General features: G+C 37.5%; 1 protein-coding gene across 3 annotated transcripts in view; it reads left to right on the top strand.

The window, feature by feature from the left end:
- Positions 1–14,338, top strand: part of SNX13 (sorting nexin 13) — a 157,628-nt gene that overhangs the window by 102,543 nt on the left and 40,747 nt on the right. For all 3 annotated transcript variants that reach the window (XM_063099107.1, XM_063099106.1, XM_063099105.1), the window contains one exon: positions 13,290–13,483. In XM_063099107.1, coding sequence (XP_062955177.1) covers positions 13,290–13,483 — 194 coding nt within the window. The remainder of the gene's footprint in view (positions 1–13,289; positions 13,484–14,338) is intronic.

Raw genomic sequence — 14,338 nt, 5'->3', positions numbered from 1 at the left:
ACTTTTTGATTCATTGATCTTTTGAATTGTTTTTTGGTTTTCAATTTCATTTAGTTCTGCTCTGATCTTAATGATTTCTTTCCTTCTGCTAACTTTAGGTTTGGATTGTTCTTGTTTTTCTAGTTCTTTAAGGTGAAGTGTTAGGTTGTTCACTTGCCATCTTTCCATTCTTCTGAAGTGAGCGTTTAATGCAATAAATTTCCCCCTCAATACTGCTTTTGCAGTATCCCACAGGTTTTGGTATGATGTAACATTGTTTTCATTAGTTTCAATAAATTTTTTGATTTCCTGCTTGATTTCTTCTTGGACCCATATGTCATTGAGTAGAATGCTGTTTAATTTCCATGTGTTTGTCTAGTTTCCAGAGTTTCGTTTGTTATTAATTTCTAGTTTTAATCCATTGTGGTCTGAGAAGATACATGGGATAATTCCAATTTTTTTGAATTTATTGAGACTTGATTTGTGACCTAATATGTGATCTATCCTGGAGAATGATCCATGTGCTGATGAGAAAAATGAATATTCTGAGGTTGTTGGGTGGAATGTTCTGTAGATATCTGCCAATTCCAATTGGTCTAGAGTCTTGTTTAGATCTTGTGTTTCTCTACTGATTCTTTGCCTAGATGATCTGTCTAATATTGACAGTGGGGTGTTCACGTCCCCTGCTATTATGGTATTAGTGTCTATTTCCTTCTTTAGGTCTAATAGAGTTTGTTTTATAAATCTGGCTGCTCCAACATTGGGTGCGTACATATTTATGATTGTTATGTCTTCTTGATGGATCAGTCCTTTTATCATTAAGTAGTGTCCCTCATTGTCTCTTTTTATGGTTTTTAGTTTAAAGTCTATTTTGTCAGATATAAGAATAGCCACTCCAGCTCGTTTTTCTTTTCTGTTTGCATGGTAAATCTTTTTTCATCCTTTCAGTCTTAGTCTGTGTGAATCTTTATGGGTGAGGTGGGTCTCTTGTAGGCAGCATGCAGTTGGGTCCTCCTTTTTAATCCAGTCAGCCAGTCTGTCTTTTGATTGGGGAATTTAAGCCTTTTACATTAAGAGTTGTTATTGAAAGGTGTTGATTTATTCCTAGCATTTTGTTGGTTGTTTGTTTGTCTTAGGTGTCTTTTGTTCCTTGCTTTCTGATTTACTGATTGGTTTCTGTGTTTGTTGGTTCCTTAGGTTGTAGATAGCGTTTTTGTTTGCTTGTTTTCTCTTCATGAATGCCATTTTTATTATACTAGTGGGTTTTGATTTTTCTTGGGTTTTTTATGGCAGTGGTAGTTATTTTTCAGGAACCAAACCCAGTACTCCCTTGAGGATTTCTTGTAAGGGTGGTCGTGTGGTAGTGAACTCCCGCAGTTTTTGTTTGTCTGAGAAATATACTATTTGCCCTTCATTTCGGAAGGATAGCCTTGCAGGGTAAAGTATTCTTGGCTGGCAATCTTTGTCTTTTAGTATTTTGAAAATATCATCCCATTCCTTTCTAGCTTTTAGGGTTTGTGATGAAAAGTCTGATGTTAGCCTGATTGGTGCTCCCTTATAGGTGGTTTGACGCTTCTCTCTTGCAGCTTTTAAGATTCTCTCTTTGTCTCTGAGTTTTGCCAATTTGACTATGACATGTCTTGGAGAAGGCCTTTTTGGGTTGAATACGTTTGGAGATCGTTGAGCTTCCTGGATCTGAAGATCTGTGACTTTTCCTATACCTGGGAAGTTTTCTGCCACTATTTTTTTGAATATGTTTTCAATGGAATCTCCATTTTCCTCCCCTTCTGGAATACCCATGACTCGGATATTTGAGCGCTTAAGGTTGTCTGATATCTCTCTCAGATTTTCTTCCATGTCCTTGATTCTTTTTTCTTTCTTTTTGTCTGCTTGTGTTATTTCAAACAGCCCATCTTCAAGTTCTGAGGTTCTCTCTTCAACTTCGACAAGCCTGCTGGTTAAACTCTCCGTTGTGTTTTTTTTTCGCTGAATAACTTCTTCAGTTCAGCAAGTTCTGCTACATTTTTTTTCAGGACATTGATTTCTTTGTACATTTCCTCTTTCGGATCCTGTATACTTTTCCTCATTTCGTCATGATGTCTAGCTGTGTTTTCTTGTATCTCATTCAGTTTCCTTAGAATTATCACTCGAAATTCCTTGTCAGTCATTTCAAGGGCTTCTTGTTCTATAGTATCTAGAGTTTGAGATTTATTAACTTTTGGTGGTGTACTTTCTTGATTTTTTGTATTTCTGGTATCTTTTTTTTGATGTTTATTCATTGTGGCAGGGGGTTTCACAGTCCACTGTTTTGAGACTAATGAATAACTAGGATGTTGCTGTTGTTGCCAATTTCTTATGGCTACCTCCGTGGCTGCTCAGTTGGCCTCTAGTGCCTTGTGTGTGTGGTTGCCTCGGGTCTTGGGCTTCTCCGGGGAGCCACCTTTCTGGTCAGCTTGGACTCTGCTGGTCTGGTGGATCACGTACCACAGGGTGTGTGATCGCTGTTGAGCTTTCACTTCCTGTGCAGGACTTCTCCCTTTTCCGTGTGCTCTGGCCCAGGCTGTTGGATCGTGCAGTGGCGACCCCACAGGGTGTGTTGTTTCTGTCTAGTCTCCGCCTCCCTGGCCGCACGTCTCCCCACTCTGTGCGCACTGTGCTGGGCTGGGGCGTGTCTTCTGCACCCCTCGTCTATCAGCTGGGCCTTCAAGACCCTGCTCGGCACCGCCTCGCCCAGGAAGTCTACCAGGTTTCTGCTAGGCACAGACGACCGGTCTCTCTGGGTGCCTTTGTAGCACTGTGTAGATCTTTCTCGGGACTTGTTCACCTTTGTATCCCCCCGGTATAAACCGAGCCTAGCGCCCGCCTGCAGCCAGCTCTCTGGCAGGTTCAAGCGGACTTGGGAACTCTCCTACCACACTATTCCCAACCAGAAATTGCTTAGGCTTTTTTCCGAACTGGTGGCCGCAGAGATGCTATCTGCCTCCCAGTAACAGGAAGTTTACCGGGGGCCAGAGTCCAGGGTGCGGTGGAGTGAGAGTCGGCCCGCCCGTACTTCCTTGCCCTCTGAACACTGGCCGGGGACGCCCCACGCCACCAACCCGCCAGAGAACCGCGGAGGGAGTGGGAGGGGATGCCAGTCCGCAGGCTCTGGAAAGCGCCGCGCCAGGCCAAGCAAGTGGGAGGGCTCAGTGGTGGCCGAGCCGGGCGGAGCTGCCCGGACCTGGGAAAATGGAGGGAGCCCCGGGGCGGTGAGTGGCCTGGTGATGCAGGTGGGAGTCGGGTGGGCGTCTGCCGCCCACAGGACTGGTCCAGGGGTCACTCACAGGGTTGTGCCAGGTCGGGTGCTCACTCTCTGTCTCTGGTTTGCCGCCTTTCCCGTTCTCGGCCGCTGCCGCCTCAGGCTGTTCAGTCGCAGCGCGGCTCGGGCGCTCCCAGGAATCTTCTTTAATGCCGGCCTGAAACCTCGAATCCTGAATAGGGCAGCTGGCCGCCTTCAGCGCGGCCCCGGCCTCTGGGATCCTGTCTGCATCCACAGCAGCCCTGGCGCCGTGTTCCCTGTTTCAAGACTCGCTTTTGCAGCTAAGAAACAGTTCTTTTCCTGCTCCACACTTCAAAGCTGTTGCCTGTAAATGAGGCAGCCTCTCCTGCCGGGGGCAAAGTGGCGGTCACCCCCTACGACTGGCCAGCAGCAGCGGTCCTCCCTTAAGAGATGGCACGAGGAAGGTCCACAAATTTCCCGGCTGCCTGAGGCCCAGTGGCCGCCTTTTCCACCTCAGCTACTCGGCGCCAGCCGCCGCAGCCACCGCCATCTTGAAAGCCTCTAAGAGTTTTTATAACTTTAGGTTTTATATTTAGGTCTTTGTTCCATTTGAGTTCATTCTTGTATATGGTATCAGGTAAGGGTTCAGTGTCATTCTTTTGCATGTGTATATCCAGTTTTCCTAACACCATTTGTTGAGAAGACCATCTTTTCTCCCATTGAATGGTCTTGGTGCCGTTGTTGATAATTTTTTGGCTGTATATATGAGGGTTTATTTCTAGGCTCCCTATTCCTTTGGTACGTATGTCTGTTTTTATGGCAGTACCACGCTATTTTGATTACTGACTGTGGCTTTATGGTAAGCCTTGAAATTAGAAAATGTGAGTCTTAAACCTTTGCTGTTATTTTTCAAGATTATTTTAGTTACTCAGGGTCCCTTGAGATATGAATTTCAGAATGGTTTTTTCTATTTCTACAAATTTTGATAGTAATTGCACTGAATCTGTAGATTGCTTTGGGTAGTATGGACATCTTCACAAAATTAAGTATTCCAATCTATGAACAGGGGATGGAACATGTTTCCATTTATTTGTGTTGTCTTTAATGTCTTTCATCAGTGTTTTATAGTTTTCATTGTATTGGTCTTATACCTTGGTTAAGTTAATTCTTAAGTATTTTCTTCTTTTTGATGCTATTGTAAATGGAATTGTTTTCTTAATTTTCTTTTTAGATTGTTTATTTTTATTGTATAGAAATGTAACTGACTTTTGGGGTGTTGACTTTGTTGTATCCTGATACTTAGCTGATTTCATTCTAACAGTTTTTTTGTGTGTGGAATTTTTAGCTTTTTTTACTTACAAGATCATATCATCTGCGAACAAAGATAATTTTATTTCTTCGTTCCCAGATTGGATGCCTTTTATTTATTTGTTTGCCTAATTGCTCTGCATAGAATTTCTAGTACTATGTTGAATAAAAGTGGCAAAGTCAGGCATTCCTGCCTTGTTCCTGATCTTAGAGGAAAAGCTTTTAAGTCTCACCATTGAGTATGATATTTGCCATAGATTTTTCATATACGAGTATGGCTTTTTATATTGTTGAGGTGCTTTCATTCTGTTCTAGTTCATTGAGTGTTTTTATCATGAAGGTGTTAAATTTTGTCGAATGCTTTTTCTGCATCAGATATCGTGTGGTGTTTGCCCTTCATTCTATTAATGTGATACATTAGATTGATTTTTGTATGTTGAACTATCATTGCATTTCAGAAATAAGTCCTACTTTGGTCATGGTGTATAATGCTTCTGTTAAGCTGATGAATTTGCTAGTATTTTGTTGAGGATTTTTGGATCAATGTTTATAAGGAATATTGGTCTGGGTCAGTGTTCATAAGGAATATTGGTGTGTAGTTTTCTTTTCTTGTAGTGTCTTTTTTTTTTACAATTTAATTTAATTTTTTATATTTATTTATTTATTTATTTATTTATTTATTTTTTATTTTATTTTGTCGATATACATTGTGGCTGATTATTGCTCCCCATCTCTTGTAGTGTCTTTATCTGGCTTTATTGTAGGGGAATGTCTTATAGAATGAGTTAGGAAGTATTCCCTCTTCAATTTACTGGGAAATTTTGAAAAGTATAAGTGTTTGAGAGAATTTACCAGTGATGTTATCATGTCCAGGTTTTTTCTTTATTGGGAGATTTTTGATTACTGATTCAATCTTTCTACTAGTTGTCTCCTTGAATATTCTATTTCTCTGGGACTTAATCTTGGTGAGTTTTCTGTTTCTAAGAATTTATTTCAACTAGGATATCCAAGTTTTTTGGCGTAACATTGCTCATACTATACTCATATAATCCTTTTTATTTTTTTTGGTAGAATTGGTAGTAATATCTTCACTTTCATTTCTGATTTTAGTAATTTGAATCTTTTCTCTCTTCTCTTAGTCCTAGCTAAATGATTGTTAATTTTGTTGATCTATTCAAAGAACCAAACTTTGATTTCATTAATTTTCTTTTTTTTCTAATTATATTTCTGTTCTTTATTTGATTTATCTCTGCTGTAATCTTTATTATTTTCTTCCTTCTACTGGCTTTGAATTTAGTTTTCTTTTTTCTCCCTACTTCATGAAGTTATAAAGTTAGGTTGTTGATTTGAGATCTTTGAGATCTTTGTTTTTGCTGCCTCTAATCAATTTTGATATGTTGTTTTTATTTTCATTCATCGCTATGTATTTTCTAATTTCTCTTGTGATTTTTTTTTGATCTCTTGGTCATTTAAGAGTGTGTTGTTTGATTTGCAAAAATTTGTGAGTTTTCCAGTTTTACTCCTGTTATTGACTTCTAATTCTATTTTGTTGTGGTTGGAGTAAATATTTTATAGGATATCCATCTTTTTAAATTGGTTGAGACTTAATTTGTGGCCCAGCCTATGGTCTATCTTAGAAAGTGGTCCATATGCACTTGAGAAGAATGTTTGTAGTGGTGTTGGTTAGAATATTCCGTATTGTGTGTTAAGTCTACTTGGTATATTATGTTAAGTTTTCTAACTCCATACCTGTCTTCTCTCTGATTGTTCTGTCTCCTAGTGAGATTGGGCATTGAAGTATCCAGCTATTATTGTAGAACCGTCTTTTTCTCCCCTCAATTGCCAGTTTTTGTTTCATTAATTTTGTTCATATGTTACTAGGTATGTAAATGTTTATAATTATTGCATCATCTTACTATATTTCAGAAAATGGAGTAGAAAGAAACACTTTTTGTCTCATTTTATTGGGCTACGGTTATTCTGTTAACTAAAGCCAAAGACATCACTTACAAAACTATAGACCAGTATCTGTCATTGATAGATTTAAGGTCTGTTTTGCCTAATAATTGTATTTGCTCTATTTTGGTTACTATATGCATGGGATATATTTTTCCATTCTTTTAATACATTCATGTCTTTTTATCTAAAGTAAATCTCTTGTACACAGCATATAGTTGGACCATGTTTTATATCCATTCTACTAATCTGTATCTTTTGATTGGTAGGTTTAATCCATTTTCATTTAAAGTTATCTTTTACTTTTTAAATTTTTTTAAATTTTAGCTTCTCAATATACATCGTAGTCGATTTTCATGACCCTTTACCCATTCTTCTTCCCCCCTTGCTTTCTCCCCTCCCCCTGTACGTCATATCTGTTCACTTGTCTTAAAAAGTTTAAGGAATTGCTGTGATTGTGTGTCTTCTGCCCCCACCCTGTTTGTTTGTGTGTTTATTTATATAGCTTCCACAAATAAGTGAGAACACATGGTATTTCTTTCTGTGCCTGACTTGGTTCCTTAATATAATTTCTCTAAGTCTGTCCATGTTGTTGCAAATGGTAGTATTTCATTCTTCTTTACAGTAGAGTAGTATTCCATTGTGTAGACATACCACAGTTTCCTTATCCACTCATCTGATGATGGACATCTAGGCTGGTTCCAGTTCTTGGCTATTGTAAATAGTGCTGCAATAAACATTGGCGTACAGGTGTCCCTTTGGCATGATGATTTCCAATCCTCTTGGTATATTCCCAGCAGTGGAATATATCTGGGTCATATGGTAGATCTATCTGTAATTGTTTGAGGAACCTACATACCGTTTTCCATAAAGGCTGCACCATTTTGCAGTCCCACCAACAGCGTATGAGAGATCCTTCTTCTCCACAACCTCATCAGCACTTATCATTATCAGTCTTTTGGATATTAGCCATCCTAACTGGAGTGAGATGGTATCTCAAAGTGGTTTTGATTTGCATTTCCTGAATGCTGAGTGATGTGGGGCATTTTTTAATGTGTCTGTTGGTCATTTGTATATCTTCCTTTAAGAAATGACTATTCAGCTCCTTTGCCCATTTTTTAATTGGATTATTTGTTTTTTTGCTCTAAAGTTGTTTGAGTTCCTTGTATATTCTGGATATTAATCCTTTGTCTGATGTATATTTTGCAAATATTTTCTCCCACTCTGTTGGTTGTCTTTTCACTCTGTTGATTGTTTCTTTTGCTGTGCAGAAGCTTTTTAGTTTGATATAATCCCATTTGTTTATTTTACCTTTAGTTGCCGGTGCTTTTGGAGTCCCATTCATGAAGTCTGTACCCACTCCTACTTCCCGGAGTGTTTCCCCTATGTTTTCTTTAAGGAGTTTTATTGTTTCAGGATGTATATTTAAATCTTTAATCCATTTTGACTTGATTTTGGTATATGGTGAGAGTTATAGGTCTAGTTTCATTCTCCTAAATATTCATATCCAGTTTTCCCAGCACCGTTTGTTGAAGAGGCAGTCTCTTCCCCAGTGTGTGGACTTGCTGCCTTTGTCAAAGATCAGATGGCTGTAGGTATAGGGGTTGATTTCTGGGTTCTCTATTTTATTCTATTCATCCGTGTGTGTGTTTTTATGCCAGTACCACGCTGTTTTGATTATTATAGCTTTGTAATGTAGTTTAAGATCAGGTAGTGTTATGCCCCCAGCTTTATTTTTTTTGCTCAGGATCGCTTTCGCTATGCATGGTCTTTTGTTAAATGTCTGGATAGTTTTTTCCATGTATGAGAAAAATGTCATTGGAATTTTGATGGGGATTACATTGAATCTGTAGATCACTTTGGGTACTGTGGACATTTTCACAATGTTAATTATTCCAATCCAAGAGCATGGGATATCTTTCCATCTTCTTGTGTCCTTTTTAATTTCTCTCGACAGTGGTTTGTAGTTCTCTTCATAGAGATTTTTACATCCTTGGCTAATTTTATTCCCAAGTATTATATTTTTTTGGTGGCTATTGTAAAAGGGCTAGCTTTCTTGATTTCTTTTTCTGTGTGTTCACTGTTGGAGTATAGAAATGCTACTGATTTTTGTGTGTTGATTTTGTATCCTGCAACTTTGCTGAAATCATTGATCAACTCTAGGAGTTTTTTTGTACAGGCTTTAGGCTGTTCAATGTATAGGATCATATCATCTGCAAACAGGGATAGGTTGACTTCATCTTTTCCAATCTGGATGCCCTTTATTTCCTTCTCTTCTCTGATTGCTCTGCTAGTACTTCCAACACTGTGTTGAATAGGAGTGGTGAGAGTGGATATCCTTGTCTAGTTGCTTTTCTTAAGGGAAAACCTATCAGCTTTTCCCCATTCAGAATGATATTAGCAGTGGGCTTATCATATATGGCTTTAATTGTGTTGAGATAATTTCCATCTATACCTAACTTGTAGAGAGTCTTTTTTTTTTTTTTTTTTGTGACCGGTAAGGGGATCGCAACCCTTGGCTTTTTGTCGCCCGCATCGCGCTCAGCCAGTGAGCGCACTGGCCATCCCTATATAGGATCCGAACCCCCAGGGGAGCGCCACTGTGCTCCCAGCGCTGCACTTTCCCAAGTGCGCCATGGGGTCAGCCCTAGAGAGTCTTTATCGTGAAAGATTGTTGAATTTTTTCGAGTGCTTTTTCAGCATCCATAGAGATGATCATATGGTTTTTGTCTTTGCTTTTGTTGATGTGGTGTATCACATTTATTGATTCACGTATGTTTAACCAACCTTGCATCCCTGTATAATTTTGTGTATGTGTTGCTGTATTCTCTTAGCTAGTATTTTGTCGAGGATTTTTGCATCTCTATTCATCAAGGATATTTGCCTGTAGTTTTCTGTTTTTGATGCATCTTTGTCTGGTTTTGGTATCAGGTTGATGTTTGCTTCATAGAATGAGTTTGGGAGAATGGCCTGTTTCAGTCTTTTGGAACCGTTTGTAGAGAATTGGTATCAGTTCATCTTTGAAGGTTTGGTAGAACTCTGCAGTGTACCTGTTTGGCCCTAGGCTTTTCTTTGTTGGGAGTCCTCTGATAACAGCTTCAATCTCTTTTATTGTTATTGGTCTGTTCAGATTTTCTATATCTTCTTGCCTCAGTTTTGGTAGTTTGTATTTGTCCAGAAATTTATTGATTTCCTCCAGATTTTCAAATTTGTTGGCATATAGTTGTTTATAGTAGTCTCTAATGATTTCTTGTATTTCTGAGATGTCAGTTGTAATATCACCTTTTACATTTCTAATTTTTGTTATTTGGGTCTTCTCTCTTTTTTTTCTTAGTTAGCCTGCTAAAGGTTTGTCGATTTTATTTATCTTTTCACATAAACCAACTTTTTGTTTCATTGACCTTTTGTATTGTTTTTTGTATTTCTTTTTCATTTTATTCTGCTCTGATCTTAATTATTTCTTTCCATGTACTAACTTTGGGTTTGGATTGTCCTTGTTTTTCTAGGTGTTTAAGGTGAAGTGTTAGGTTGTTTATTTGCCATCTTTCCATTCTTCTGAAGTAAGCATTTAATGTGATAAATTTCCCCCTTAGTACTGCTTTTGCTGTATCCCACAGGTTTTGGAATGATGTGTCATTAGTTTCAAGAAATTTTTTGATTTTCTGTTTAATTTTTTCTTGGACCCATATGTTAATAAGTAGTAGAATGTTGTTTAATTTTCATGTGTTTGTATAGTTTCCAGAGTTTTGTTTGTTATTGATTTCTAATTTTAATCCATTGTGATCTGAAAAAATACATGGAATAATTCCAATTTTTTTGAATTTGTTGAGACTTGCTTTGTGACCTAACGTGGCTTATCCTGTAGAATGTTCCATGTGCTGATGAGAAGAATAATGGGATCTCCAGCCCATGTCGATCCCTGCTGCCTAGAGACACTTAAGAGTCTCTAGGCCCACACCCCCCAAGACAGCTACACTGGAAAAGACAGGCGTCGCGGGACCCCCAGCCCAGGCTAGTTCCTGCTGCCCCAAATTGGCAGTCCCTTCAGCCTCCAAGCCAGACATCAGGGTGAAACGAGTGGACTGTGATACCCCCTGCCAGAATGACAAAACACCAAAGGGAAGATAACAGAAATATGAAAAATCAAGAAAGTACATCATCACCAAAGGAAAATAATAACTCTCAAGCTCTAGATCCTATGGGCCCCGAGGCTCTTAAGTCTTTCTAAGCGCTGGCAACCATCCTGGGCTGGAGGTCCCGCAGCACCTGCCTTTTTCAGTGTGACTGACTCTGGGAGTGTGAGCCTAGAGGCTCTTAAGTCTCTCTAAGCCGTGGGGACCGACCTGAGCTGGAGGTCCGTTGGTGCCTGCCTTTTCTGGTACAGCTGTTTTTGGGCGTGTGAGCCCAGAGGCTCTTAAGTCTCTCTAAGCAGCAGGGACCAACCTGGGCTGGAGGTCCCGCAACACCTGCCTTTTCCAGCTTGGCTGTCTTGGGGTTTGTGGGCCCTGTCACTCTCAGGCCTCTCCGTGGAGCAGATACTGGCCTGGACTGGAGTCCTGCTGCGTGTGGCTCCTCATCATTTAAAGTTATTATTAATAAGGAAGGGATTATTTTTGTCATTTTATTCTCTATATGCCTTTATAGCTTTTTCAGCCATCATCTACTGCCAAGTTGTCTTCTTTTGAATTTAATTAGTTTTTGTGGTGATGCATTTTAATTTCTTTCTCATTTCCTTTTGTGTATATTCTGTAGCTCTTTTATTTGAGCTTACTATGTGGACTACATTTAACATACTAAAGTTATAACACTCTAATTTATATTTATACTGGCTTAATTCATTAACATTCAAAACTGCTCCTTTATAGTTCTGTCCCCACTCCTTTTTTTGTTGATGTCAGAAAATTAAATTTTTATACATTGTAAACCTGCAAACACAATATTGCTGGCTTTCAGACTAATAATAGTTTTCTTAAAAAAATGTATCAGTCTCTTAAATTATGTAAAAAGTAAAACTGGAGTTACAAACCATTGTTACAATAAAAGTAGCTTTTCTAATTACCAATACATTTTCCTTTGTTGAGGTCTTTATTTCTTCATATGGCTTCAGGTTACTAAGTCATATATAAGTTCATTCTTGAGCATGTTTTGCAGGGTAGGTTAGTGGTAACATGTTCCCTTAGCTTTTGATTATCTGGGAATGTCTTACTTTCTTCCTCATTTGTAAAGTACAGTTTTGCAATATATAGGATTCTTGGTTGACATTATTTTTCTTTTAGCACTTTGAGTATTGCCCGATTGCATTCTGGCCTCCAGATTTTCTTATGAGAAATCTACTAATAGTTTTTTGAGGCTCCTTTGTATATGTTGAGTTCCCTTTATTTTGCTGGATTCAGATTCTCTCTTTGTTACTTTCTTTTGAAAGTTTGGTTAGAATTTGTCTTGGTGTGAGAAAAAGATAAAAATGTAGGGGTCTGAGGGAAAAAGGCTGGTCCTTCAAATCCCCTGGAAGTCACTTTAGCAGGAAAAGAAGGAGTGTGAGAAAGTAGGGGGATGTGTTACAGTAATGGCTGCCTCTTTGTCTGCACCTCTGTGATCAGAAGTAGCAGTATGCTATCAGAGCACAGATCCCAGATACTTGGAGGATCGGATGGTTTTCACCTACCCTGATTCCTGTTTGTTATGTACAAGCTGACCCTGAAATGCAAGAACAGTTGCCTACCATGTGGCAAAGGTTGGGGTATGGGTAGCAGCTGTTGTGCTAAGATCTAAGATGGATTGAAATTAACCACAGTTTATCTTCCAAATTTTCCTCCAGATGTTGCAAGTCTTCAGTCCAGAGTTCCAAATTAGTTGTGTCACATAGATTCTGCCAGTGTAATTGTTGTATAGATGGAGAGATATAGATTCTTTGTGTTTACCACTTTCATTTCCTCCTTGAAATTTTTAATAACTTTAAATATTATTAAATTTTAAATGATTAATAGATTGTATGTCAAATTTGACCCCATGTTTTTTCTCTGAAATGTTTGCTTTTCTTTAGAAGTGATGAAGATAGAGATTTATTTTATTTTGAAGCAAATAAATGCTTATCATAATGTGCATTTGCTAAACTGCTTTTAAAATAAACTCTGGTAGATTGTAGTATGAATTTAAATTCAGTGAGAAAGAGTACTTTATTGGGAACACAAAGTATATATATATAATCTGTTTATATCATTTTGTTCATGTGTAGATGAGGGACTTTGTTTTTATGCCACTTTAATATATACAAATATTTTATTTACATATTATTTTATTAATATTACATTAAAATTATTCTTATTTGGAGGAAATGTTCAGCAAAACTCCCTGAATCTTGATTTTTGTGATCAAAAATATTATTAATACGTGGTTTGTTGAAGAGCCTATCCTTATCTTTAATATAGCTAGAAATATTTGTATTATGACTAATAACATTTATTGAGAACAAATGTTGAATGTTGGTGAGGTAGCTTATCTCCTATGAAGCCTTATGTAGCAAATTTATTCACTTGAGGTTTTATCTTGAAAAACGGGATGTGAAAAATTTTTAAATATGTGCTTTCACTTATGTTTTATACTTAACTGGTGTTTTTAGCTTAACCAATTTGTGTTATTACTATTTTATACCTCAGGGATTTGCTGAACATTTTCAAAATATAGAGTTTTAAATACTTGAAACTTTAAATTATTTTTACTTATCGTAAAGCTATGTGAACCCCAAATTGTATACATTGATATCTGTGTTGTTTTGGATTTTGTTTGGTAGATTACATGCAGCAAACTGGAGGTCAAGCACATCTTTTCTTCTGGATGACAGTGGAAGGATACCGAGTTACAGCCCAGCAGCAGCTAGAGGTTTTGTCAAGTCGTCAGAGAGATGGAAAACATCAAACCAACCAAACCAAAGGTCTTTTAAGAGCAGCTGCTGTTGGAATTTATGAACAGTATTTATCAGAGAAGGTGAAGATATAACTTGATTACTGTTTTTGTATCTTCTTTGACAGTATTGCTAATAATAATTTTTATAATACTTGCAAAATCCATTACTTATGCCAGGCACAACTACTTCACAAACATTCTTTCATTTTTCTTTCTGTGTATTTTTATCCTTATTGTTAAGTGAAGAATCTGATGTTTAGAAAATCAAATTAATGTGGCCAAGATCATACAGATACTAAATGTGACAAATCAAGATTCAGAGTCACATGCATTTTTGATTTAAAAACATAATAGGTTGAAAGTAAAAGTATCGAAAAAGATACATCATGCAAAAAAAAGAGATTTGGAGTGGCCATAATAATATCAGACAAAATAAAATTTAAGATAAATATTAGTATTAGAGAAAAGAGGAATATTTTATAATTTTATAATGATAGAAAGGTCAGTTGGTCTGGATGATAAGACAGTTATAAACATATATGCACCTAACAGCAAAGCTCCCAAAAGCATGAAACAAAAAATTCAACAGTAATAGTTAGAGACTTTAATACTCCAGTCTCAATAATTAATAGAACTCTTCAATGGAAAATCACTAAAAATATAGAACACCACTGTAACTCAATTAGACCTAATGCATCTAGAACATTTCACCTAACATGAACAAAATACACATTATTTTCAAGAACACATGGAAGATTCTCCACAGTAGACCATATGCTAGGGCATAAAATACATATGGATTTTGAATATTTGAAATACTTCTATATCAATGAAAAGGTTTTTCAGCTCCCCAAAAGAGACTAATGATCAGTTGAAAATAGTGGCTGCTAAATTAACTTGGGCATACTACACAAATGAACGTAGATTGGCCTATTG

The sequence above is a fragment of the Cynocephalus volans genome, chromosome 6, assembly GCF_027409185.1.
Source record: "Cynocephalus volans isolate mCynVol1 chromosome 6, mCynVol1.pri, whole genome shotgun sequence".
In the NCBI taxonomy this organism is placed as follows: domain Eukaryota; kingdom Metazoa; phylum Chordata; class Mammalia; order Dermoptera; family Cynocephalidae; genus Cynocephalus; species Cynocephalus volans.
This window is presented reverse-complemented; position numbering and strand designations above follow the sequence as displayed.